A 23,569-nucleotide genomic window follows, 5' to 3' on the forward strand; every position below is an offset into this window, starting at 1 on the left:
TTCATTTTAAATGATAGAGTCAATGTAGATACTGCCATTATAGATTTTTGTATTGTTTATTAGTATCGATATATTATTTTCTGATTCTATCTGGACCCTGAGTCTGAAGATAAAAAGTCATCAACATCAAATGTGTGGGTTGTAAAAAATGTGATCATATGTACGGGCCAAAGTCCAAAGTGAAATTTCCACAATTTTTGTCTTGTAAAATGTCATTAAATTGTTAAAATAAAGGGAGAAAAACAGCAAATCCTCATATTTGAAGAAGTCGACCCATATACTGTACATATAACACAATCATTTTTGTGGTATTACAGCAGCAAGAGTAAAAAAAGTCTCAGTAACATGCTAAGGAATATAAAAAAAATGTATAAATATTATTCACATATAAAGAGGGCAGGGAAGAAGTATAAGATTGCATGATAAATAAGTGATTGAGTAAAGTACTTTTGAGTAAATATACTTTCTATATTTCACTACAGCACCTAATTGCAGTAGAGAGTATTGCACTGTAATCTGCGTACGTTTCACTGAATGTTTTTATTTATTTTATTTTGCAGTGTCATCTGTTTCCAGTGTTTTTATACTCAGTCTATGGTGATGACCATGCTGAGCCTTAACCTTCACCTGGATCCACGAACACTGGAGGGAGAAAAAAACCTGTCAGTCAGCTGACCCACAACCAGCCAATCAGAAGAGTTGCAGTGTTGTAAATAAAGAGTGGTGAGGCAAGCAGCAGAGAGAGATAGAGATAGAGAGAGAGAGAGAGAGAGAGAGAGAGGAAGCAGCAGGTTGATCATGGTGCAGACAGCAGTTCGTGGTAAGTCCCACCTTTGTCTCCATAACATGTCCGTGAGTGTGTTTCCTCAATTCAGATTAAAAAACAATTATTCAGTTAAAAACAACAGCAGTGTAGGTTCGGGTTGTTCTGAGGTGTTCAGTATCAAGGCACAGTTCATATGTTGTTCTCAACTCGTTCATCATCTACCTCGATCTCTGTTGAAATCCCTATAATTTTCCTGTGCTTTGCATATATTTAAATATAGTTTGTGGGAGTCAACGAAAAAAAAACTACATCTGTCTGAGCACGAGGCTAAATATTGTTTTTGCTGTGGATTTTTTTGACAACTTTTTTCAATTCATTTCCTTCATTAAAAACATTAATTTCTTAGTCAGTCTAATCAACAGATTAAGTACTTTATACAACTATTGGGAAATTATTTTGGGAAAAAACATCATAATCATTGGATTTCTGAAGCTGGGGGATGGTCGAATATAGTATAGTTTTCAATAATATAACGTAGTCTTTAACTCAGTTTATTCTCTATTGATAATGATTAAACACATATTTTATAATAATTCCTGGACTGTGTTTAACGCATAGTCAGCTGATCAGATAATACTTGACGGATAAAACGTAATTCAGTTCATAATTTGGCAGGTGTGCGTGCTTGAGTATGTCCAGTTATTGAAGCCTAAACTTTGATCTTAAGTTGTACCTTGGTAATTAAAGTAATTCATCAAAGCCAATATAATTTATGTCACTCAGATAAACCGCCACCTCCCTGTGTTTGATCATCATCTGTAATTTTATGAATCAGTGTTACTCTTCAGTCTCCAGAGCCTCAGTGATCAGCAAATTAATGAACTGTTTCCATAGAAAGATGAGAGATATTTATTTTCTTGATAATAAACTGAATACATTTGGATGCTGATCAGACAAAATACGATTTGTGATAGATTAACAAGTTAAATTATGACTGAGTGAGTACACTCATCCATACATAACATAAACATCAGTAGCATCAGCCCTTGAAAGTATATGCAGTGTCTTTTCTTTCTGAACTACCATTAAAGGAGAGAGGGGATGAGAGTGGAGCAGGTTCTCACAGTAAAAGTTCACATTTTAAAGATGGATTATAACAGGATTATGTTTAATCCTCTAGCTGTAAATTTTGCATCAGGCTTCACTGCACTAAGATGATTATTTTCCCATGGAGGGATACAAAACAGTAAGAGAGGGCTACATATATTACTTGTGGTAAAACAGTTTTATTATTTCAAATTTGAATGGAGAAATCAGTGAAGGTTCAGGATAAGAATGTTATGAACTGTATAGATATGAGTTTATTATTCAAGACAAATATTACAGAATATTTAATTGAGTTACTAAGTTTTTGTAAGTTATTGCATTAAAGTTACTTTCTTAAACTTTTCAACAGAAAAGACAGATTTCTAACCACCATTTCTTTTTGAAACAAGCTCGGATTAGGCCACCTTCTTTTTATACTGAACATCAGAGCATGTGATCTCTAATCTTCCACCATCAGTCAGTTTGGAACAGTTCCACTGTTGCTTCAAACATAAATCAGAGGGTTTTAAATTTGTGATGCTAAACTTCACTTGTTTTAATTTGTTTCAATAGATATTTAGGTTGCTCGCTTAAATATATTCTGCATGAATGTGTTCTGATTATACCTGGAAAACGACAATGATAAATAAGTATCTTTAAATTGTCTCAACAGATACGAGTGGAGCTGCCATGAAGGGCAGTGTCAGCAGACAGGTGAGATCACATCACTCTACTATGACATTAATTCAATAGAAACAATACCGAGCAGATCTGTAACACTAACAACCCAGCACGACGAGTCACAGCCAACACCCACGATGACGACCTGCTGTGCATTTTCGCCTCGTCATAATTTAGTTTCATTTCCTGGTTTGGTTTTTGGTTGTTTCTCGTCGTGACTCTTCCAGTGGAGGTTGCGTTTTACTTTGAAAAATAACTATTAACCTTTTTTGGCATCTCACTGAAAACAAACTGTAAGATATATACTTGAGGCAAAGTTGTCAAGTCCTAGAGAACTTTTTTAGTATTTCAGTGTCGTCTACAGACAATATGACACAAGTGTGATGGAAGTTTTCTGAAAGCTGGTGAAAGGAGAACTCAGAGAGCAGCCGATGTCTTATTCAGAAGAGTTTAATGTAGTCTTGACACATCAAGGAGACCAGAAGGTGAAACGATAAACCAACGCCTACAGAGTAACATGAGCAATTGTCACCAACAAGTCTCCCTCCCCTTGCGTCACCCGTTCCAACAGCACATCCACAAAAGGCTTGCTCTGCTATCACTCTCTATGTTACATGTAGGTGTTCGCATCCTATCGGATAGTTAAGCCTAAAGTATGCATTCCTAAATCACGTTGTGTCCTTACGTCTTGCCACTGGTGAAATACACGATAGGGTTTGAGGTGATGCCTCTCTTTCTGGGGCATCTGAATTGAGTAAGAAAGTCCTTTAACCTAGACACTACACTGAACTGCTCGTTGGCCCTTTATCTCTAACCCGACCTTGGGTACTGCTCAGAGAGAAAAGGGAGTATGTGTGGAATGAGTCTATTGTGTCTATTCTCCTAATGGAGCTGTGCAGATGTAATGCGTGAGCGTGGTCAAATATTCCTTCACGACGAGAGCCTCTCTAACCAGTACACCAATCAATACATTTTATAAAATTATCATTAACCAGAAGACAAGAAATGTGCACACACTAGGTTCGGCTGCCACAAACTTTGGAACTACCTCCCATGTAAGACAACATCATTACGATGCCAAAGTCAATATTTTGAGCTGAGGTTTAGTTTGAACATTCAGATGAAGGTTTTTATTAATGTTTTACATGATCATATGATTAACAGCTTTTCATTTATCTTAACCAACCGACCATCAGTCAAAGCTCACATTAGCGTCATATAGACATAGCAGACGTCTGGCCGAGAGTCTGATTCTCTTGAAATTCATCACATAACTGCAGGTACTAATGAAGCCATTTTTTTTTTTTTAGAAGTTGTTCTTCTAGTTTTTTCTCTGAGCTCATTAATGGAGTTCTGCAGGGAGCCATGACAAGCAGACAAATATTTACTGTCTGCTGCAGCACACTGACAGTGCACTTTTGTGTTCTTTTGGGGATTTTACAGAATTTATTCGTTAGATTTGAAAGAATTGCACTCATCTGTGTACTTTTTTATCTGTAAAATGTGATAATTTATTTGGATGGATGTATTTGTGGCTCTGACAGTAATGTACTAACACCAGTGTGACATATCTGTAACTGTTGCCATGGTTGAGCCAGGGGCAGCCGGGGTAATGCCTGGTGTTTAAGAGAGTCTGGTGAATGAGTCAATCCTTGGTCTTAATTCCTGCTGAGTGAACTGATCCAGTTTGTCGGCCTGGCGCAGATTTTGCTTTGATTAAATTAACTGTGCATCTGTACATTTTAGATTCAGTATTCAAAAGAAATATTGTATCTAGAAGATTAATCTTTAATGCTTCTATTGACAAAATCTCAAGTGCAACAAGTAAGACTCAACATTGTTAAGTCTGTTCCGCAGGGATAAAAGCAAACAATTAATATCTGATCATAGACTGAACACAAAGATGACAGACATGACAGCTCACCTAAAGTGACGACAAGCTGCTTGATCGCCCCCTGGTGGCCGACAGCACTACACGTCACAAGCCCTGCCTCTTCCATGTTAGTGAATGGGACATGTTTCTAAATTGAAAAGTCAAAGCAATAAATGGACAAATCCTGTTGCTCATCTTACTAAAATACCGTCTTCTCTTGTATCACGAAAAATTGTAAACCATGCAAATGTATGATGTGGTCAAACAATATACTTTTATCATTTAAACTCTATGTCTGCAGGAAGTGTTGTTACAATAACTTTTTGAAATATAGAACTACAGTGAACTCAGTATACCTTCTATGTTGTTATATGTATATCGTGTATTCTGAGCAGCCGAGATGTCGATGATGGTGAAGTTGAAGGAAGGATCTGCGGACCCAGAACTAGCTTGTTTAGTAGTTTAGTTTATTACAAGGAAGTTCACAGATCAGGACGGGCATCTAGATAACCGGAGACATCACACACCAATAATGACAGCCTGAATTTGCAGGAGTCAAGCCAACATTATAGAGAGGTTGCCTACGCCCATTACAACGTCCCACATCCCATGGTTTAGCAGGACATGACTGCATGTGTCTAAGCATATAATGTAAATGAAATGGTGAAGTCATAAGGACATGACCCATGTTCTATACTCATCCATTAACAGGTCCGATCATTCCCTGGGGGGACGAGAAACACATAGAGGAATCTCTGAGAAACCAATCATGAGGGCAGCATGCTTAAACATGTGATTCTGGTTTCTATCTATGTTAAAGGGAACGATTAACAGAATACACTAAAGACCTGTCAGTGTAATCAATGCTAGTCTTAATGTGTCTATCCTCAACTGTAGATCAATTGTATATTTCCTACTGGTGTTATGCATTCTGATGGTGCGTTTCACCTACATGTGAACAGACCCAAGAGGCCACAGTGCTGTCCTCCCCATGGACAGGCACTGGATTGAGTAACAGCCTCAGTGTTGGTTTTAGAGACATATCCACACTGCAGGAAGTTTTTGTGGGAAACGTCGATGTGGCGCAGCATCAACAAAGGTAATACAAAACTGTTGCTGTCTCTCTGCTCAGGACGGCCCTGCAGGACTGTGGGACTCTGTGAAGAAAGCTGCCGTTGTCATCGGATCTGGAATCTTATTGTTGGCAGCGTTCGGCAACTCGCTGACATGGTAAGATCGCTTTAAACCAAACAGTATCAACATTGCAACACAGCAGCAGTTTGCCCTGAAATAAGCCTGAGGAGAACCTGCAGGTTATCAAATCAATACACAGTAGAGCTGGTGAGAAAAGCAGGAAAATAAGTGAAACAGAATTGGAGAGAAGTAGACGGAGGGGTCTGGAGAGGACGCTGCAGAGCAGGACAGAGCAGCACTGGGCCTGTGTTTGGAATAAATGTTTGATATCACCATGTTTAAAACATCCTGCAAACCTGACACCCAACACTAATTCTCCCTCCAGGCATCTTCAGAGATTCTGGGGAGCTTCAGGCGATTTCTGGCAGGACATGTGGAACCGGCTGTACGTGGCCTTTGAGGGTCACGATACCGCTCTCTTCTTCTTGGGTACGAAACAACTGCGTAGTTGTGTTTCTCCAGATGATCGTGCTGCAAAGCAACAGAGGTTATTGATTGAACACAGAGAGGTTTGTCAGAGCAGGAACAAGCTCGTTGCGGCCAGAGGAAGTTTTCACAGCAGCTTTAAAAAAATAAATAAACAAGCAGGATTTCATCTCATTTGAGACACAGACAGAGGTTTGTTGTCTAGATGATGTGACTTCACAGAAGATATTTTTTGATTTGGTATCAGTCACGGATGAGGTACAACTGAAACCTCTGCTGTCAACGTTTATCATGCAGAAATCATGCGTTCGTGTCATAAACTGTCCGACCGATTCTGTATTTCTCTGTTGTATTACAAGATAAGAAACATGTAGTTTAAGTAATAATATAATAGTAATTATATAAAAGAATGTAACTGTGACAGTGGCCTTGGTTTTTTCAACAGGGACGGCGCTCATCCCCACCGTGGCGTTCTGGACCCCGAATTTTCTGCTGCTGTTGGCGGACACCACCGGTAAACCGTCCTTCATCACCCGCTACCGCATCCAGCCGGACAAGAATAGCCCGGTAGGATAAAAAGCCTCATTAGTAGAAGTTTGGTCTATATACTGTTTTTATTTTGTTTTTCATTTATTATGTATTGCGCAATTTTTCCTACAGTTTTATTATCCATTTGTAAGTGTAGAGATGTTTCTCTATTCTTTCCTTTTTTTATTGCACTACTCAATACACCAGCACCAGTGTTACTATTTCTACTGCCTCTACTGCTATTAATACTACTGCTAATTTTATATCGAGGTAACTACGCCACTTCAACCTCTACCGCCAATATTTTCATTATAGCTGCTTTCAGACATGCACTGAACTCTGGACATTTTCCTGACATTTTTCAGAGGGGCAGTATGTGAGATTGCAAATGAACGTCAGTTTCTCCCAACTTTTCTGGGATTTTTCCCTCCAGCCCCCATGTTAAATGTCTTTGGAAATCTGGAAACTGTCTGGAAATTTCAGTCTGGGAGTTTTCAGGAGTTTGTGTGTGTGTGACTTTAGAAGAACACTGCTGGAGATTCTTCGGCCAGTCGCGTTTACTGCAGCAGAATATTTGAGAATTTCCGCCAAAACTTCTCGAATCTAGTTGTCTTTCCAAGTTGACATCTTCCTCAGTATCTTCTCTGTGCATGACTCCTGAGATATTAGCATTCTTCCAGTTTAACCTCCGTCACGTTTTGAAAACATCATCCAAACACCCTCTCGCTCACTATAATTTTTCTGGATATTTTCCTGCTGTATTCTCAAACGGGCTCATTTGGACATTTTGTGGACATGGTACTCAAGAGGCTGGTAGGAAAATGTCTGACGTTGGTGCATGTCTGAAATTAGCATAAGACAAAAATTAAGAGCATCCTAAAGATCACCTAGAAAATCATTATAGGGTCTGATGTGACGATTGCACGGACCAATAAATTGCAGGAACACAACAATTATTTAACACAGGAGGGCCAATTCTTCACTGAAGGATAAGAGACTCTCCTCAGCAGAAACAGAGAGGACATGTGGTCCCTCAGACCAAATGTCCTAATGTCCATTTGACCAAAGTCCTGTTTGAGTAACAGATGTTGTTGGACACTGCAGAGATAAAGACTTGACATGTCTGATAACCAGAGCTCGAGGTGACTCTGGAAATGTGATAGGATTATGGATTACCTTTCACTGATTAGAACAAAGAAGGCAGTGTGCGTTAAGTGTTTTCAGGGTTTACTAAAAATCAAACTATTTCCAAAATCAAACCATTTTTCTTGTATCTGCTTTGCACAGCTGTGCAACACATCAAATAAGTTTGTGTGACTTACATTTACACAACATTTCTCTTTGTTGTAATCAGCAGTGATAAGCTAAGTGTTTCCTATGGCCCAATACTCAGGAGAGAGATACCTCAGTTCACTGACCGACAGTAACAGGTTGGGCAGCACGGGTCATAAACAAAGCCAGGATGTGCTATTATATAACAACAATACAACTTGCATAACTGGTTGTGTATTTTATCAGTTAATCTACCTGTATAATCCATTCAGAGACTGTTGCCACTTGTCCGACATAGATGTTTTTCTCATTGTTTTTGTCTAAATTCAACCAAATTAGTGACAGGATCTGTTTCCTGACATATCTGATGTTTGGGGGAACTTTTGTCCATTTTCCACACTAAACCAAAGATTCTTACATTTCCAGTGTTTCACAGGTATTGGTGTTTGTTCGGTTCAATGTGGTAAATAAATCAAGAAGCAGACTGGAGCTTAAATGAATAATAAACTAATTTCTGCTTCAGTCAAGTCAAAATATCTGTTGGAACAGGTCCAATCATCCTCGGTTGTTGTGTTTGTACTTCAGTCAACACACATGTCAATAGTATAAATACAGAAACTGTGCAAAAGTTCATCTGAGTACACTTACATGTAATCTTACTTACATGTACACACATGTGCTGACACAAACACACACATGCACATGCGCACCTAAAGGTCAGGATATGTCTGTGTGTTTATAACCAGGGTTCAAAGTTTACTGAGAGATCCAGTTGTATTTGAATTTTAGTGTAGAAGATAATTAGTGCAGCATAAATAACAATAAGAATAATAAGAACGAATGAGAACAAAACGATTTAGAAACAGTTACTGACTAACTCCGACCCTCAATACTAATAATAATCTTCATTCACAGCACATTTCTTAAAAGGTTGGACACGATATCAAACAAGACAAACACAGACAAGTAATATTTTGTAGCATCTAATGAGGATAATGTTTCTACATTATCATCATTGACCTGCAATGAATCAAGATGAGGAACGGCTGATATCAGGATACCAAGAAGAAAAGATACTAGATCAGTATCGCAGATATGGGAACAAAAATGGTCAGGTTTGATTATTTGCAGGTCAACCAGAAACTAAATAAAAGGAAATCACCAATACAACCATATATATAGAACTGTTATACATACTAATTTTATTGTGGAAGAAATGCAACTATATTTAACACTGACATCTAAGATTATATGCATATTTATATAGTATTGACGTTCCCATGACTCCTCCCTCATCCTCCAGGTGGATCCAGCAAAGCTTCGTCATGCAATTAAGACCGTGGCCTTCAACCAGTTCATCATCTCGGGGGCCATGATGGTGGCGGTTTACTTGGTGATGAGCTGGAGAGGGAACCCCTGTGGTCCCGAGCTGCCCACCTTCCACTGGGCCCTGATGCAGTTTGCCATCTTCTCCCTCGTAGAGGAACTCATGTTCTACTACTCACACAGGTACAGATCATTCAGGTTTATCACGTTTATGCTGAAGAAAGGTTTCTGTGCTCAGTGAAAAGTGGAGGCATGTTTATCGTCATTGGAACACTGAACACCACACATTACTGCCACCTAGTGGTAAACGGTAGGACATGAATATAAGGAGCCACTGGCAGAATTCAAGATGTTTACACAATTTATACAAGTTATACGAGTACAAACACGTGAAAACCTTTTGCTTGGAAGCTGAGTTTAAACAGTTAAGAAGAAATAATAAATGAAGGTAATAAAATACAATGGGTTGCTATGATATCACCCTGTGTATCTTATGTTGTGAAACTGGGGTTTACAGGGATACATCTCAAATGGCATAGATTTTACAGCCATTTGGAGACTATGCCTGTAGATAGCTCTACTAAAACCTCTGTAATTTGCTCTGCTTCACTTGGTTAGAATAAAAATAAGCATTTGTTCAGATGATATGTATTGCAGGAGGTTCTGGGCGACAACTGCATGATTCATAGGAGATATTCACTCTCAATAAACTTTTAGGCAAACATGGAGTCTTCCCTTTATTTTGTCTTCCATCGTCATTTAACCTGACCCAGTAATATCTAGACTGCTGCTCACACCTCAGCAAAGATCTCAGCAGTGTTGCCTCTTTATAAATACCTAGATTACTTATATAGACCCTGTTGTTGCAGATATTAGGTAGGATGAGGTATCAGGAGGTTAAAACTGTGTTGATATTCTGATTATCAACTTTTCTCTCAGGCTCTTCCACCATCCCAGCCTCTACAAGCATTACCACAAACAGCACCACGAGTGGACCGCTCCCATCGGCCTCGTCTGCATTTACGCTCATCCCCTGGAGCATGTGGTGAGTCCCCCCCCCCCCTCCCTTTCATTCTCTACCTCACCCTCAATGTGACATCAGTGCATTCTGACTCTAAATTATCTTGTATCCCTGAATCATTCGTATCTGATTCAGCTGTCGAAAGTTTGATTTTGAGTGTTCTTCTGGATTTCTCTCCGGCCATTAAACCGGTTTGCTCCTCCTCTCTGCCGGTAGATCTCTAACATGCTGCCGGTGGTGATGGGACCCATGCTCCTTAACTCCCATGTGACCACCACCTCCCTCTGGTTATGCATGGTCCTGTGGAGCACCACCATCTCCCACTGTGGATACCACCTCCCCTTCCTGCCCTCCCCGGAGTTCCACGACTTCCACCACCTCAAGTGAGTCCCCCTGCCCACTCAAAAACTTACTAAATGTATCAAACATTTGGTTACTTTTTAGCTGATGTTACTTAAATACCGTGTTTGTTGGGTTCTGATTTTAGCTGCAGGTGAATGCACACGTCCTCCAAGGCCCAACAGTCACCTTAAATCCAATTAAGCTGCACCAAAATTCACACACTTATAGAAATCAGTCCTCTAAATATGTCAGATTTTTTTTTTATCAAGATCCATGAACCATCCTTTGGGGAACTGATAAAAATGTCAAAAACTTCTCATCTGAAAATGTTAAAAACAGTGAAAGGAACTTCCTGTATAAGTTTCATGAAAATCCACTAACTGGTTTTTGAGTAACCCTGCTTACAAACAAACCGCACAACCAACCAACAGGGAAAAAACATAATCTCCTTATCAGAGGTAATAGGGACATCAGGTTTTTGAATGTGATTGTTAATTCCTGTGTAAAGAGTCTTTTCCTTTAACCTCTTGCCACTCAACCCTCCTGGGTCCAGGTTCAACCAGAACTTCGGAGTGCTCGGTGTGCTGGACCGGCTCCACGGCACTGACAGCAAATTCCGGCAGACCAAGCAGTACGAACGCCACGTCGTGCTCGCCGGCTTCACCCCGCTGAACGAGAGCATCCCTGACTCCCCCAAGAAGGGTCAGTGATGACCCGCGACCCCTGACCTCTAAACCCTCAGGCCTCACCAAGTTTGAGAATGTCACCGCGACACCTGAAGATGAATCTTCCAAATTGATCATAAAATGACGATTACAATTTTTATCCAGAAAAGCTGTTGATCAGACTGTGGTGATCTGTGGTTTTATTTTTACAAGATGAAATATTTTGTTTTTGCACTTAACCGGATGTGCAGGTTTCATGCTGAAGTTTAGCCTCCTCTGTGGACGTGGCAGTTTAAAAGCCTCTCCTGATTGGTTCACTGTCAGTTATGTCAGAGAAGTCAGTAGTTCAGGGTTATAATCTATAACATCCTATAAGTGAACAAGTTTGAAGAAGCTTTTATTAGTTGAAGTGATACATGATTAAAACTTAAAGTTGGATCTTTTACTTTCATGTGCAATTTACTTTTTATCCATTTTGGATTATTTGGATAATTTCGGCAGAAAAAGATTCTGGTTTTAATGTTAAGTAAAACTCTGTTGTGGTGATAAAACAAATCACAAATCTCCTCTAGTACTTTAAGTCTGGTTTAGTAACATCTCACCAGTTTAGACTCATGTTCACTTGCTGCTCAGACAAGGTTTGGGTTCTTGCACTTTTCTTTTCCATGAGACTTAAAATACTGAATGTTAAATGTGTCTTGGTGTAATACAGAGGACTTCCATAACATTTGTATTAAAAGGACTGAATGTTGGGAATAAATGTTTAATTAATAAAAAAATAAAGATGATGTTCCCTACTGTGGTTGATATGGTTTTACTGGACTTTTTAAGTTTTAAAACTTTAATAAAGATGAGCTGTGGTAACAGGAAAAAAGGGTTAATCCAAAAGATCACTCTAAACACACAGTCTTGTACTTCTATCTTAGTGAGAACACTGGTTCGCATATTACATATTCCCCTCCCTCGAACCCAGGGCCGGCTCTGGCAATGTTGGCACCCTAGGCGAGATTTCAAATTGGTGCCCCCCAACATACACACGCAAAATGTCAGGCATCTACAATAACATTTGGACAGCAGGTGGTTTGGCCTAGTGGTTAGAGTGGTCGTTCTCCAACACAAAAGTCACGGGTTTGATCCCCAATCTTTCTTATCTTCGTGCCGTCAAAATACTGAACTCTTAAAATTGGCAGGATTTCAAACACCTATAAATCGCAAAATAAATAAAACTATGTAAATTTAAATTAATTAAAAATAGAAAAATTCAATGAAATTAAATGAATAAAACATTTTTAAAATTAAAAAAAAAAACTGTGCATGCAATTCCTGCGCAATGGGTTTCTGCGCAGGATGTGCCCCTGCAGGTTTTTTTATATACTTAATTTGAAATGGTTATGGTTCATTTTTGTTTTTAAATTTACATATTATTCGATATTGTGCAATGAATAGCTGGTTGAAGTCCTGCCAACACGACAGCCTTCCAAACTTACCCATGAGTTCGGACCCAGCTCCTGTGTCCACTGGTGTCCTGGTTCCACCCATGGCAGCGTAGTGGCGTGGGGCTGGCTCATCCCTGCGGCCCAGGGACCGCATTTCTCCGCGCTGGTTCAGGGGTAAATGATGCTGGTCTTCACAGGTGACTGACCTACACAAGCCCATTAACCCTAGTTAGAGCCCTAACCCTAAAAGTATAAAAAAAACTTTCAGTAAATACGAGCTAACCCCTAACCTAATTGTTACCTTAACCCTAACCCACAAACCGCCCTATAAAGAGAGTGCCTGTGAATATTCTGTTCATGGTCCTCAAAGATTTACAGTAAGAACAAGTCAACACACACATTTACACTCAAAAATAAAAGAGTCAACAGCCGCGTCTGAGGTTTTTTTGTCCGTTTTGTGGTTTTTTTCTTTATTAAAGGAAAGCATAATTACTACAAATTACAAATAACACTAATAGCGAATCACATCAGCCTACAAAGCAGATATTATGAATATTAAATGATATTATACAAGATCTCATTCAAGTATTTTACATTTTTCCATTTTATATATTTTTTTGTTCTTTTCCTCATTTTCATCTTTTTTTCCTCATGACAAGCCTAGGATATTGTAATGTAATGAACTATTTTAATGGTTCATATACAGTTATTTCTTATTCATATGGCTTTATGGAATTTCGTCCTGTTTTCAGTGTCCAGTCATCACAACCAGCCATATTCCTCAGCAACGTCACAAACCCCACTCAGGTTTTTTCTCTTTTTTTCTGTTGCTCCCTCTCTTCCCTGCGTCCATCATTCATCCCTCCTGTCTGGCCATCTGGCTACGTCCATGAGAAACTGCTGAATGGAGGCTGTAGCGCCCCCTACAGTTTAGTGTGGGCAGCAAACAGCAGTTCTAAGCTGATATAGAAGGCTGACGGCTCCAAAAACACTTGAAATGGCCAAATGTCTGATGGCAGGTGATGATCACATTAGAAGGAGGGATCACTTGACTGCCCCAGGAGGAAGGCGCCCCCTACTGGCAGAACGTCATGTCTGCAGCCACACATCAGCTCCAGGCTTTCGCTGGTTTGGGGAAATTCACAGAGTTTTGCCTTCCTCAACAGTTTGTAGCTTTTTTTCTGTCTATAAACCTCCAGTAAACAACTTGATGCATCAACTGTAAGTTTCTGATACTGATCCAAATCTCCCTGAAGTTAAACCAACATGACATTGAAAGTAAAAGAAAAAGTAAATATAGCTTTGCTTTGCATTTTCACGTTTCCAACAATTTGGGGTTTAGAGGAAGAGAGTGACGAAACACTGACAAGACGATGTGAGATCCACCTCCAATCTGCTGGAACGTCAACCAACAGGCTAAAGGAAGATAGGACCTGGACTTAAAAAAACAATAACAATAACAGGCACATGTGTCCAACACAGATTCAACTAAAATGTCAGGCTTTGTCTAAGTTATTTCTCAAAAGCATTTGAACATATTGTGTCTGTACTCGGCAGCAAACATGTTGTGTCAATTAAAAATGGGTCACTTTATCTGCATCAGGATAAACGTGTGTATTAAGACTCAATACTCTCCTCCAAATTCATTTTTAACCATTTTAAACTTTGCTGACACTGTCAAAAACCTGGAGGCTGAAGATTTGATAACTCTCTGGGCCACGTTAACGGATGGTTGAAAAGTCGCTGTCATTTTGGCTAAAACAGCAAATTAACTAATTTCAACATTGGTAAAACTATGAACAGGTTTTGTTTTTAACAGACACACGTCAACAACCTGATGTCAACTTTCCCTTTTGTGATGTGAACCATGTTCCCCATTCTGAAATCCACGGATGTTTCTTCTTCTTTTTTTTTTAAACAGCCTGATACAAACCCAACCTTTATCATAGCAACGCTAGAAACACTGCAAATTGAAATTAAAAAGCATTAAAGATAATTATGAGACCATAAAAAAAAAAAAAAGTTAGAGTACGTACACGTGTAAGGCAAATATATAATCTGTTCTATAAACAATAAAACAAGTAGCAGGGAGCTGTAATCATTTCTCTTCATCTGTCAAATTCACATTTACATAAATCGGAGGAAAAGAAAATCAGTATTTGATATCATCAGTACGAGGTGGATGAAGATTGAACGATCCACTCAGGGGACTGCAGGAAGAGAGATGACCGAACAGATCAGGGTGTGAGCAAACAATAGTCTCTGAGTTTTTGTCCACAACGAGGCAAGACATCGAGCTGCGGGCGTAGTTTTCATCTTGCTCAGGCTGCTACATCTGTACCTGTGTTCGTGCCTGTAACTGACGTGTGAACATGTGTGTGAAACAGAGGAGGCCCAGTCGGCCTCCTGAAGCAGTGGGTCGGCCACCGTTGAAGTTTGAAGCCAAATGTTTGAACCTCGTTAGCGTCTCCATCCAGAGCTTTAGCACAGAGAGCGAAGGCCCTTCCTCATAACCATCGTTTCTTCAAGTAATTCAGATGGATGATTCCAGTCCTGTAGTGTCACTGATGGTCAGCTGATGGATGGATGTCAAGCGGATGGATTAACGGATGGATGCAACTCGTGTGACGGGGAAGGTGAAGGGGCTCAGAGAGAGTCAGGAAGCACCCAAAGAGAGATCTTTAGTGGGGGGAGGTGGGGGCGACAAACTTCAACCTGACTGAAGTGTTTTCAGCACAAAAAGCCACGACTCGCAAACACAGGGAAGATTTACTGGACTTGTAACAGACCCAATGACACTTGGAAGACAGCTGAGAAAAGGTGAAGGGGGTGGGGGGGGGGGGGGGCCGAGGCAGGGGGATGCAGTTTGGTAGGAACAGCACCACTTAGTGGCATCTGCTGCATACTGTGACCAGATATATGGGTGATTTCAATGCTGTACAATCAACAATAAGGTGGCGGGCACAAGTTCGAAGCGGTAAAACCATGAAAATAAGGCAACTTTCAATGATCATGTCCACACTGAGGGGGCGCTACAAGTCTTTTTTTTCCTTTCTTTCTTTTTATCATTTGGCTCTTAATTGTTTCTCCCCTCAGTGTCAAGCCATAAAGTAAAACAAATATTTTCTAATTTTCAGCCCTAAGATGAGCGCTCGCTCTGGGCTCTGCGGATGAAAATGTCAGTCGCTTGGTTCAACCCACTTTGGTCCGGTCGGACGTCAGGAGCAGCCGCCAGCGAGTCGACCGTGGGACTTTTTCAGATGCTCAGTGCGGTTCAAACTATTTCCTATCCCACCACATGCCGAAGAAATAATAATCATTAATCTGAGATCTGGGCAAGGAATCAAAAATCATTCAGCCAGCGTGACGATCACAGAGGGGTTCCAGTGATGGAGAGGGGGGGTAAAACATAAAAAAAAAAAATCCAGGATAGTAAATCACTGCCAAAACATCCACCGTGTGAACCAGCAATGATGTGAGAAAAGAAGCCGGATACCTCATCCATTCTTTGACTCAATAAAAAAAGTACTGAAAAAACTTATGATCAAAGAGATAATTTTCAATATTTTCTTCTCTGTCTCAATTAAAAAAAACTAAAAAAACTTAAGTGAGAACCAAGGGCTGGATTCCCCCACCCCCCTCCCGCTGCACAGAGAGAACCGGCGACTCCCAGACGTGGTTGAGTTGATCCATGCGGGCCGGTGTGTTTGTGGCGTTACTTCAGCGTCTTGGTGTCCGGTGCGGGGTCGTCGGCCATGGCGAGGGTTTTCTGACAGGTGGGTTTGGCATCATCCCTGGCGGTGGGGGCGGGGCTGGGGCCTGAGCTGTTCTGGCTGTGGGGCCGACTGGAGGGCTGGGAGGGGTGCCGGCGGCGACCGTCGCCGCTGGACGAGTGTCTTCTGCGTCCCCCTTCCTCCATAGGCGGCTAGATACATACACAAGCAGGGTGGAGATCAGATAATGAAAATGACTTTCAGTTACTACAAACCATGACATCAGTGTTGTTGCAGCTACTTGTTCTTTTAAAGAAATTTTATGAAACAAATATGAGTATATTTGTGTTTGAGGTTGAGTGATCGGGTCACTATACTGAGTCACTGAGAGGCGGTGGTGACCTCAAGGTTTAATTTTTAAGATCAATTTGAATATATTGACATACATTTGACCTGTAGAGGACTTTCTTTAAGAAATGAAACATCCTACTTTAAATGAGTTTACAGAGCAACATAACTTCAAAGCTGAGAGATGATAATGAAACAGTGGTCGCTACTTCAGGGACAAATACAATGTAAAAACTGTCATGAACATTTCTTATTCAAACTATTAACCAAACAAACGAGTCATAGATCTATGAATATATATTAGGGCTGGGCAAGTTAACTCGTTTCAATGGAGTTAACTCGAGTGATGAGTTAACTCGATTAATTATTTTATCTCGCATTCACTCAGGTTTGATTATTTATTTACTGTTTTATTGTGAAAGTCAGGCTTTTATTTTGTGAAAGTCTGTTGCTGACTGCTGCAGAACAGGAAAAAAGAAAATAATTGGCGGATAAACAATCGAGTTAACTCATCACTTGAGTTAACTCGATTAAAACGAGTTAACTTGCCCAGCCCTAATATATATATATATAAACCTTTACAAATACATTGTACTTACATCGATCCTGAAATCTTCCAGACGTTTAAACTTGCTCAGACAGTCCTGCAGCTTGGGATCGATCGTCATGGTTTTAGCTTTGGCGTATTTGAGGAAGGCCCAGAACTTCTCCAGTCCATAAAGCTGACCTTTAAACAGGAGACACGGATACAATTAGCAGGAGATGAAAGTGAATCACTATCTAAAAAAGAAGAAAACTGAAGCACTGCAGTGTTTAAGATGTTCTTCTAATCAACAAATAGATTCATGGATTAATTTATGATAAGGAAACAGATCCAGCCGAGATGTTTCATGAAGAACCCATTTCGGCTGCTCTGATCTGTGCACACTGATTAACTCACCAGCCTCGTAGTCTTTCATGGTCTCCTCTTGGAAATCCTTAAAAATATCTGGTCTGAATTTCTTCTCTAGACCGTAACTGTAGTACCTGAAGAGGCACTCCAAACCATACCTGCAACATGACGACACACACACAGAATGAAGAGTCAATCTGAGGGACCTATACAATGTTTGAGATACGGGAAAAAGCTAAAAATCTGAAATGACTCAACTGGAGCTCACTGTCTTATACATTTCAGCAACAAGTAAATAACAAACACACAAGCTTAGGGCAGATTAGTTCAAAAAGTGGTTATTACCTGTATCCTTCCTTCCCATCCTCGACCACCAGCTGTCTGAACTCCTCGTACATCTTCCTGTTGAAATGATCTCGCAGGAAAAAGGACCAGAAACGGAAGAGTGTGTTCATTTCCTGCGATTGGCCGATTCCCAGTCGCTTTCGCTCTGTGATTAGTCGAGAGGAGAGAGGGAAGGTGGACATGGTTATTATTTAGAAAGAAAAAAAAATAATGTCAATGGGCTAGGAGAGAAGAAAAGATCTAGTTTCAGTTATATGTTAGTGAAAAAATCTTAATTTGATATTTCAGGACAGAATCAAATAAATATACAATAGAGGAGAAGGCGGAAAATGTGTGTGCTTGTTTACCATTTAGGCAGCGCCGGCGGTACTTGTGGTAAACGTGTTGCGTGAAGCCGTTCTCCTTGAGCAGCTCGTGTGACGGGTGCTGGAACTTGGGGAGGGACTGGGGGGTGCAGCCGATGTTACCCAGGGCAGGGGTGCCCTCTGATGGGCTGGCGTTAGAGCTGAGAGGGAGAGAGGTGGAGGAGAAGGTAAAGAACACAGAGAGAGAGAGAGAGTGAGAAAAAGCACATTAAGTTTAACAACTACTGGAGCAGTGAAGCTGGTCCTGATTCTGAGGTGATTCTCTGCTGAAGAAACCCTTCACTTCAATTACACTTTGAAAAGCCTGATATTCGGGACACAATATAAAAAGGCAATTTTAACCCTGAAAGAATCTCAATGCAAAACTTAAAAGACCGAAGTACAGTTAAGTCAGCTCATGAACTGAATTCAGTTCATTCAAACAAAAGGGACGTCTCACACCTGCCATGTCAGGGACGGTTGTGACTTCACATTCTTTATAGATTAATAAGGGCTGCGCAGACGCATTAAGAAATATTTAACTCTTCTGGTTTGACCTAAACTAACCACCTATTAAACTTAAAATACCCTCATTCAAACTGAAATCCAGACCATCCTTTTTATTGGTACATATAATTGTTTCAAATCCTTGATTTGTATTATGTCTGTCATGTCCCAAAATAATCGTAATGTCTTAAATTGTGATTTTTTAAAGACAATATTGAGACAAAAATAGACTTATATAATTTCTTGGCAGCTCCACTGTAAAATCCCACAACTAAAATGAAGTTTGGTAGTCCTGGTAATTTAAGACAAACAGAGTCCGGAGCAGTGAGCCTCACCTGACTGAGGCCGTACGGGAGCGATGCTCTCTGGAGTCCATCACCCAGCCAACGTGACACTCCATGGGCGGGTTGGAGCTGTGTCGGGTCTTCCTCTTCCTGGGCGTCTGAAAAATGATTGAGACATTTTTTGTCAAGATCATTTGAAAGTAAGTGTCACTAACTGTCTTCCAATAACTAGTGTTGCTCCTCTAAAACATTAAAACCTTCTGATTTCACCATCACCAGGCAACCATCTTACCTTGGCATCAACAGGCCGACTTTCCTTCACCACTGGGTAGAAGCGCGGCGTCATGGTGGAGTCCTTCCGGTGGGGGGTGCGAGGCGTGCGTGGCGTCCGGGCACTGCGGTAGTTGGGCGAGTCAGGCACAGTAGTCGGGAGAGAGCGAGCTATGGAGGAGGGCTCAGGGGCGCCGAAGAGTTTGTTAGCCAAAGCATCTGTGGGAACTGAGGAGGGAAGAGAATTTTTTTTAAATAAGACAGAAACAACTTCCAGCAGGTTATTGAAAATATTCTACAGAATGTTGTAGTAAATTTTATTCTACTGAATAAAAACTACTCCTCAACATTAATAGATTCACCGTATTCCAAATAAAGACGATACTTGATGCGTTTGTTTCTTTTGTGCCTTGTGTGTTTCCGTGCTCTTACTCTGCTGAGGCTTGGGTGGGCCTGGCGGGACTTCCTGGTTGGGGTCGACAGGCGGTTCGGGGGTCAGGCAGTCGAACTCTTCACGGGTGATCAGGTGGACTTTTTTGAAGTTCTCCACCTCTTGCTGTAGAAGGTAGAAGATCCAGCATTAATGTGACGAGAAAGGAAACCATCAAATCTAAGAGGTCCAGGGCAAAGTTTAGGGTGGAAATGTGGCAAATGTCTAAGCCTAAAATGTAAAGGCTTATCCCCGAATTTTGACATTTCTCTGAAACGAAACTAAAAACTAAAATGGCACTGAGCAGAGGGAACACCTTCGCCAAGGCCCAACAGTCTTCCAATGAAGCGGCACCAAATCACACAGAGATCAGTCCTCTAAATGGATCCATTAATTATTCACTGGGAAACTGGTGAAAATGTCAAAAACATCCCAAACAGCAATGTTAAAGAAAGTGAAACACAGTTCCTGGATCTGCCCATTTAACCAGATCACTCCAAAACGTAACAGGCTCTTTCTTTCCTCTCATCCTTTCACCAATTTGTGTGTAATCTGTTCAATAGCTTTTATGTAATCGTAGTGGCAAACAGAAACACAGGGGCGAGTTGAAAGAGTGTCCATCGAAAAACTTAACAGATAATAAATAAACAAATAAAAATAAATAAACCTGGTACATTGAAGGAATTATTCACAAATGGAGGATAAACAGACCTTATCTGCAGCAGCCTGGAGATTGAGATGCAGCAGCAAAACACAGCTGCCAAAAACACTCTTTTCACCTTCATGTCCCTCACTGTTCTGACACTGACACGCTCACCAGCTGAGTCACATCCACACAGACCCTGAATTTTCCAACCTCCTAATAACAACAGCTACTGTCCCCAAACGCAACAACAGCTCAGTTCAGAAATGTGACCACAAACACACAACGAGTCTCGCGCAGCTTCTCATCGGTTCACAAGGTGCGACTCACACTCTCGCCTTCCTTCCACCAAGTCTCCTCAGATCTCAGAGCGTCCATCTTTGACTCCCCCCTGCAGCCCGTCACTTCGACCCCCTCAGGCCGAGGCCTTGTGTGTGGGGTTTATTTATAAACAAGCGTCCCCTGTTCCACACGCCGCTGGATGTGTGCGGGCGAGCACGTGAAGGTCCCACAAAGAGTTCAACAATGTTACAATGGGCCGCGGTGACAACAGAAGAGAAACAAAACAAAACAAACTTTCTGTTCTGTGTCGGGTTTCCATGTCCAGAAACAGCTTTAACCGGGGAAGAATAAATGTATCATCTGGACTTGGACAGAGACACAGTCACGTAACATGGAAGCTGTCAGAAGAGCCCACCTTGAGTTACACTGCTCACAGACATTCTGGTCGAGTCTCATTTGTGTCATAAAGGATCAGGAAATTGTTTTTAACGACCAAAATAATCCAGAATAACCTGGTATTTTGTTTATGTAAAAAAAAAGGGGGCGGGGGGGGGATTTAGATTTTTAAAATAAACAATTTCAACAATTTGCTTGTTTGTAACTCTGAATACAACATTTAATAAAGAAGGTTATTTAGAACTTAACTAAATAAAAAACTACTCGAAATGACAACTTCCTTTAAATTAATTTTTTTGTTTAAAATAATCTTACAGGAAAAAAAGGGTTTTGCTGGAGAGAATCATTAAAGACCAAAAACAATGAGCCTTTTTTGTAAATATTTGTGATTCGAACATAAAACGTTACCTGGTTTGACTAAAATTGAGTTCTTAAAAGGCAGAATTATCACCACATCAGCAACACATCACGTGGCCTCACCTTGATGGTGGCGTACTCGGGCTCGTAGGTGTCGTCCCACAGGTCCTGCTCGTAGTAGAAGAGCCCGTCGTTGATCACCTTGACCAGCTCGCCGCACAGCTTGGAGCGCGACGTGTGGTGTCCTGTGCGGTCGCCCCCTGGGTGCTTCCTCAGGTAGGGCGGCGTCTGCGTCACAATCAGAATCTTGTTGACGTCGTGGTCGTCTATCTCGCCGTCCGTGTCCTCGTCCGACCAGTCGGTGAAGGTGTTGCGCCGGCCGTCAATCTGCGCCATCTCCTCATCGAACATGAAGTCCAGCTCTTCCGGTTCGTCCGGCTCGGCTCCGTCCTGATCACAGAACAAAACAAAGAGAAAATAAACTATGAGAAGGTGTTGGCTGATTGGGTGGTTTCATTCTGTATCCCCATGTGGTCGATAACGTGCAGCTACTGAATTGAAATAACAGTTGTGATCAGTTGTGATCAATTTTTATCATTTAAATTAATTCATCAATTAAAACGTATTTTGTTCTAGCTTCTTAAATTTGAGGATAGGCAGGTTCTCTAATATAAATCCTTTGTAAATTAAATATCAATGACATTTAATATCCTTAATGATAAAATGTAGCTGTCTTTCTGAACAGTTGCCCAAAATTGTATCCCAAAATGTGGTTTCCAGGGGAATAAGACTTAAAAGTATAATAGTCAAACACACCTTAATTCCTGAGGTAGCAGGCATTGGTGAGGAGCCGGGTTGCAGCAACGGGGAACGAATCAATTCGTCCTTCTCCCTTTGCTGCTGCAACGAAGGGGCCTGCATCAGTCAAACAGCAGTGACACACGGAGGAGGAGGAGGAGGAGGAGGAGGAGGAGGAGGAGGAGGAGGAGGAGGAGGAGGAGGAGGAGGAGGAGGAGGAGGAGGAGGAGGAGGAGGAGGAGGAGGAGATATGGGGAGAGGATGGCAGAACGAAAAAAACAATGTGGAAAGTTAATAAGATGAGGAGAAGGCAAACTGGTCTTACTGAGGTTTTCTTTTACAAAAGAAAAATAAAACACACAACAACAAAAAGTGCTTAAAATCTAAACATGATGCTGCATGAGCCTGAGAGTCTGAATCTCATTTGTTCTACATAAACCATGTCTGATAACAGCTCATCAGTATTAACTGCAAATCACCTTTTTTAATTTAAAATGCAATAACATTTATTTCTATTTAAATTGATACAAAACAGAAAAGCGGCAATTCCACATATCTATAGAAAATAAATTAAGGTAATAAGAGTTTTTATTGATCAATAACTTTAAACTATGAATTGATTATACAAATATTTGGTGATTGGTTAATGCATTAGTAGTTTGGATAAGCACACAGACTTTATAACAAGTTTTACCAATAAAGTAACGAAAGAATATGGATTTATTTGAGGGGACACAATTTTACTATCGTGATATGTAATCTAAAAATTCTAAAATTTGGCAACAATAGATCATGGTCCATGGAAGATCTGAATGGAAAACTTAATGTAATGATCATGTGAGTGACGATTCTATGTCATCGATGTGAACACTCAAGGATTCACAGCTCTGAAACCTCAGTTCATCTTCATTGCTTTCAAAACCTTCTCTCTAAACGCTCGAGTCTGATTTGAACCTCACCTTCTCTGTGCTGACCTTGGGTCTGGCCGGGGAGGGTCTGGGCCTCTTCTTGACCTCGATCCAGGACTCGGAGTCCAGGTCAGGGAGGCTGGCGGAGAGGCCCTTAGGCATCGTCTTGAGGTTGGAGATGTCCGGTTCGGTCTTCAGTTTGTGCACTGGTGTGGAGGCCCTTGGAGAACCTGCAGCAAACACACAGGGTCCCAGAGAAAAGTGTCAAGTATTAAGACTGCAGATGAAGTGAAAGCACTGAAACCGGGAAATCAGGACACAAGACTTAGTGAGGCCTAATATTTAGAATCGGCCAATGGAGTAAAATTATTTGAACTTGTATTCAAATAAGACAAATCACCACAGTGGAAATCGAGCTTCATTAAGATCAGGTCAG

The 23,569-nt window shown here is 40.8% G+C and overlaps 2 protein-coding genes across 2 annotated transcripts in view; one reads left to right on the top strand and one right to left on the bottom strand.

The window, feature by feature from the left end:
- Positions 1-730: 730 nt before the first annotated feature.
- On the top strand, positions 731-11,982 carry faxdc2 (fatty acid hydroxylase domain containing 2). Its single transcript, XM_061086598.1, has 9 exons — positions 731-820; positions 2,526-2,566; positions 5,539-5,636; positions 5,926-6,029; positions 6,472-6,593; positions 9,130-9,335; positions 10,092-10,197; positions 10,390-10,556; positions 11,069-11,982. The coding sequence occupies exons 1-9, from the start codon at positions 799-801 to the stop codon at positions 11,223-11,225; spliced, it is 1,023 nt and encodes a 340-aa protein (XP_060942581.1). The 5' UTR covers positions 731-798; the 3' UTR covers positions 11,226-11,982.
- A 1,070-nt stretch (positions 11,983-13,052) lies between these two features.
- larp1 (La ribonucleoprotein 1, translational regulator) overlaps positions 13,053-23,569 on the bottom strand; it is a 43,712-nt gene continuing 33,195 nt past the window's right edge. The window contains exons 11-21 of the mRNA XM_061085276.1: positions 23,185-23,363; positions 22,244-22,342; positions 21,551-21,877; positions 19,752-19,875; positions 19,342-19,547; positions 19,101-19,207; positions 18,262-18,419; positions 17,915-18,059; positions 17,618-17,727; positions 17,277-17,404; positions 13,053-16,541 (exon numbers count right to left, since the gene is read on the bottom strand). Coding sequence (XP_060941259.1) covers positions 16,332-16,541; positions 17,277-17,404; positions 17,618-17,727; positions 17,915-18,059; positions 18,262-18,419; positions 19,101-19,207; positions 19,342-19,547; positions 19,752-19,875; positions 21,551-21,877; positions 22,244-22,342; positions 23,185-23,363 — 1,793 coding nt within the window. The 3' untranslated portion in view covers positions 13,053-16,331. The remainder of the gene's footprint in view (positions 16,542-17,276; positions 17,405-17,617; positions 17,728-17,914; positions 18,060-18,261; positions 18,420-19,100; positions 19,208-19,341; positions 19,548-19,751; positions 19,876-21,550; positions 21,878-22,243; positions 22,343-23,184; positions 23,364-23,569) is intronic.

The sequence above is a fragment of the Limanda limanda genome, chromosome 14 (assembly GCF_963576545.1).
Source record: "Limanda limanda chromosome 14, fLimLim1.1, whole genome shotgun sequence".
NCBI classification, from domain to species: Eukaryota; Metazoa; Chordata; class Actinopteri; order Pleuronectiformes; family Pleuronectidae; genus Limanda; species Limanda limanda.

Excerpts from the sequence above, each read along its gene's own strand:
- faxdc2 (XM_061086598.1), top strand. The coding sequence starts at position 799 with ATGGTGCAGACAGCAGTTCGTG. Across the intron at positions 2,567-5,538 it reads AGGGCAGTGTCAGCAGACAG|GACGGCCCTGCAGGACTGTG; the intron begins GTGAGATCACAT and ends CTCTCTGCTCAG. Across the intron at positions 9,336-10,091 it reads ATGTTCTACTACTCACACAG|GCTCTTCCACCATCCCAGCC; the intron begins GTACAGATCATT and ends CTTTTCTCTCAG.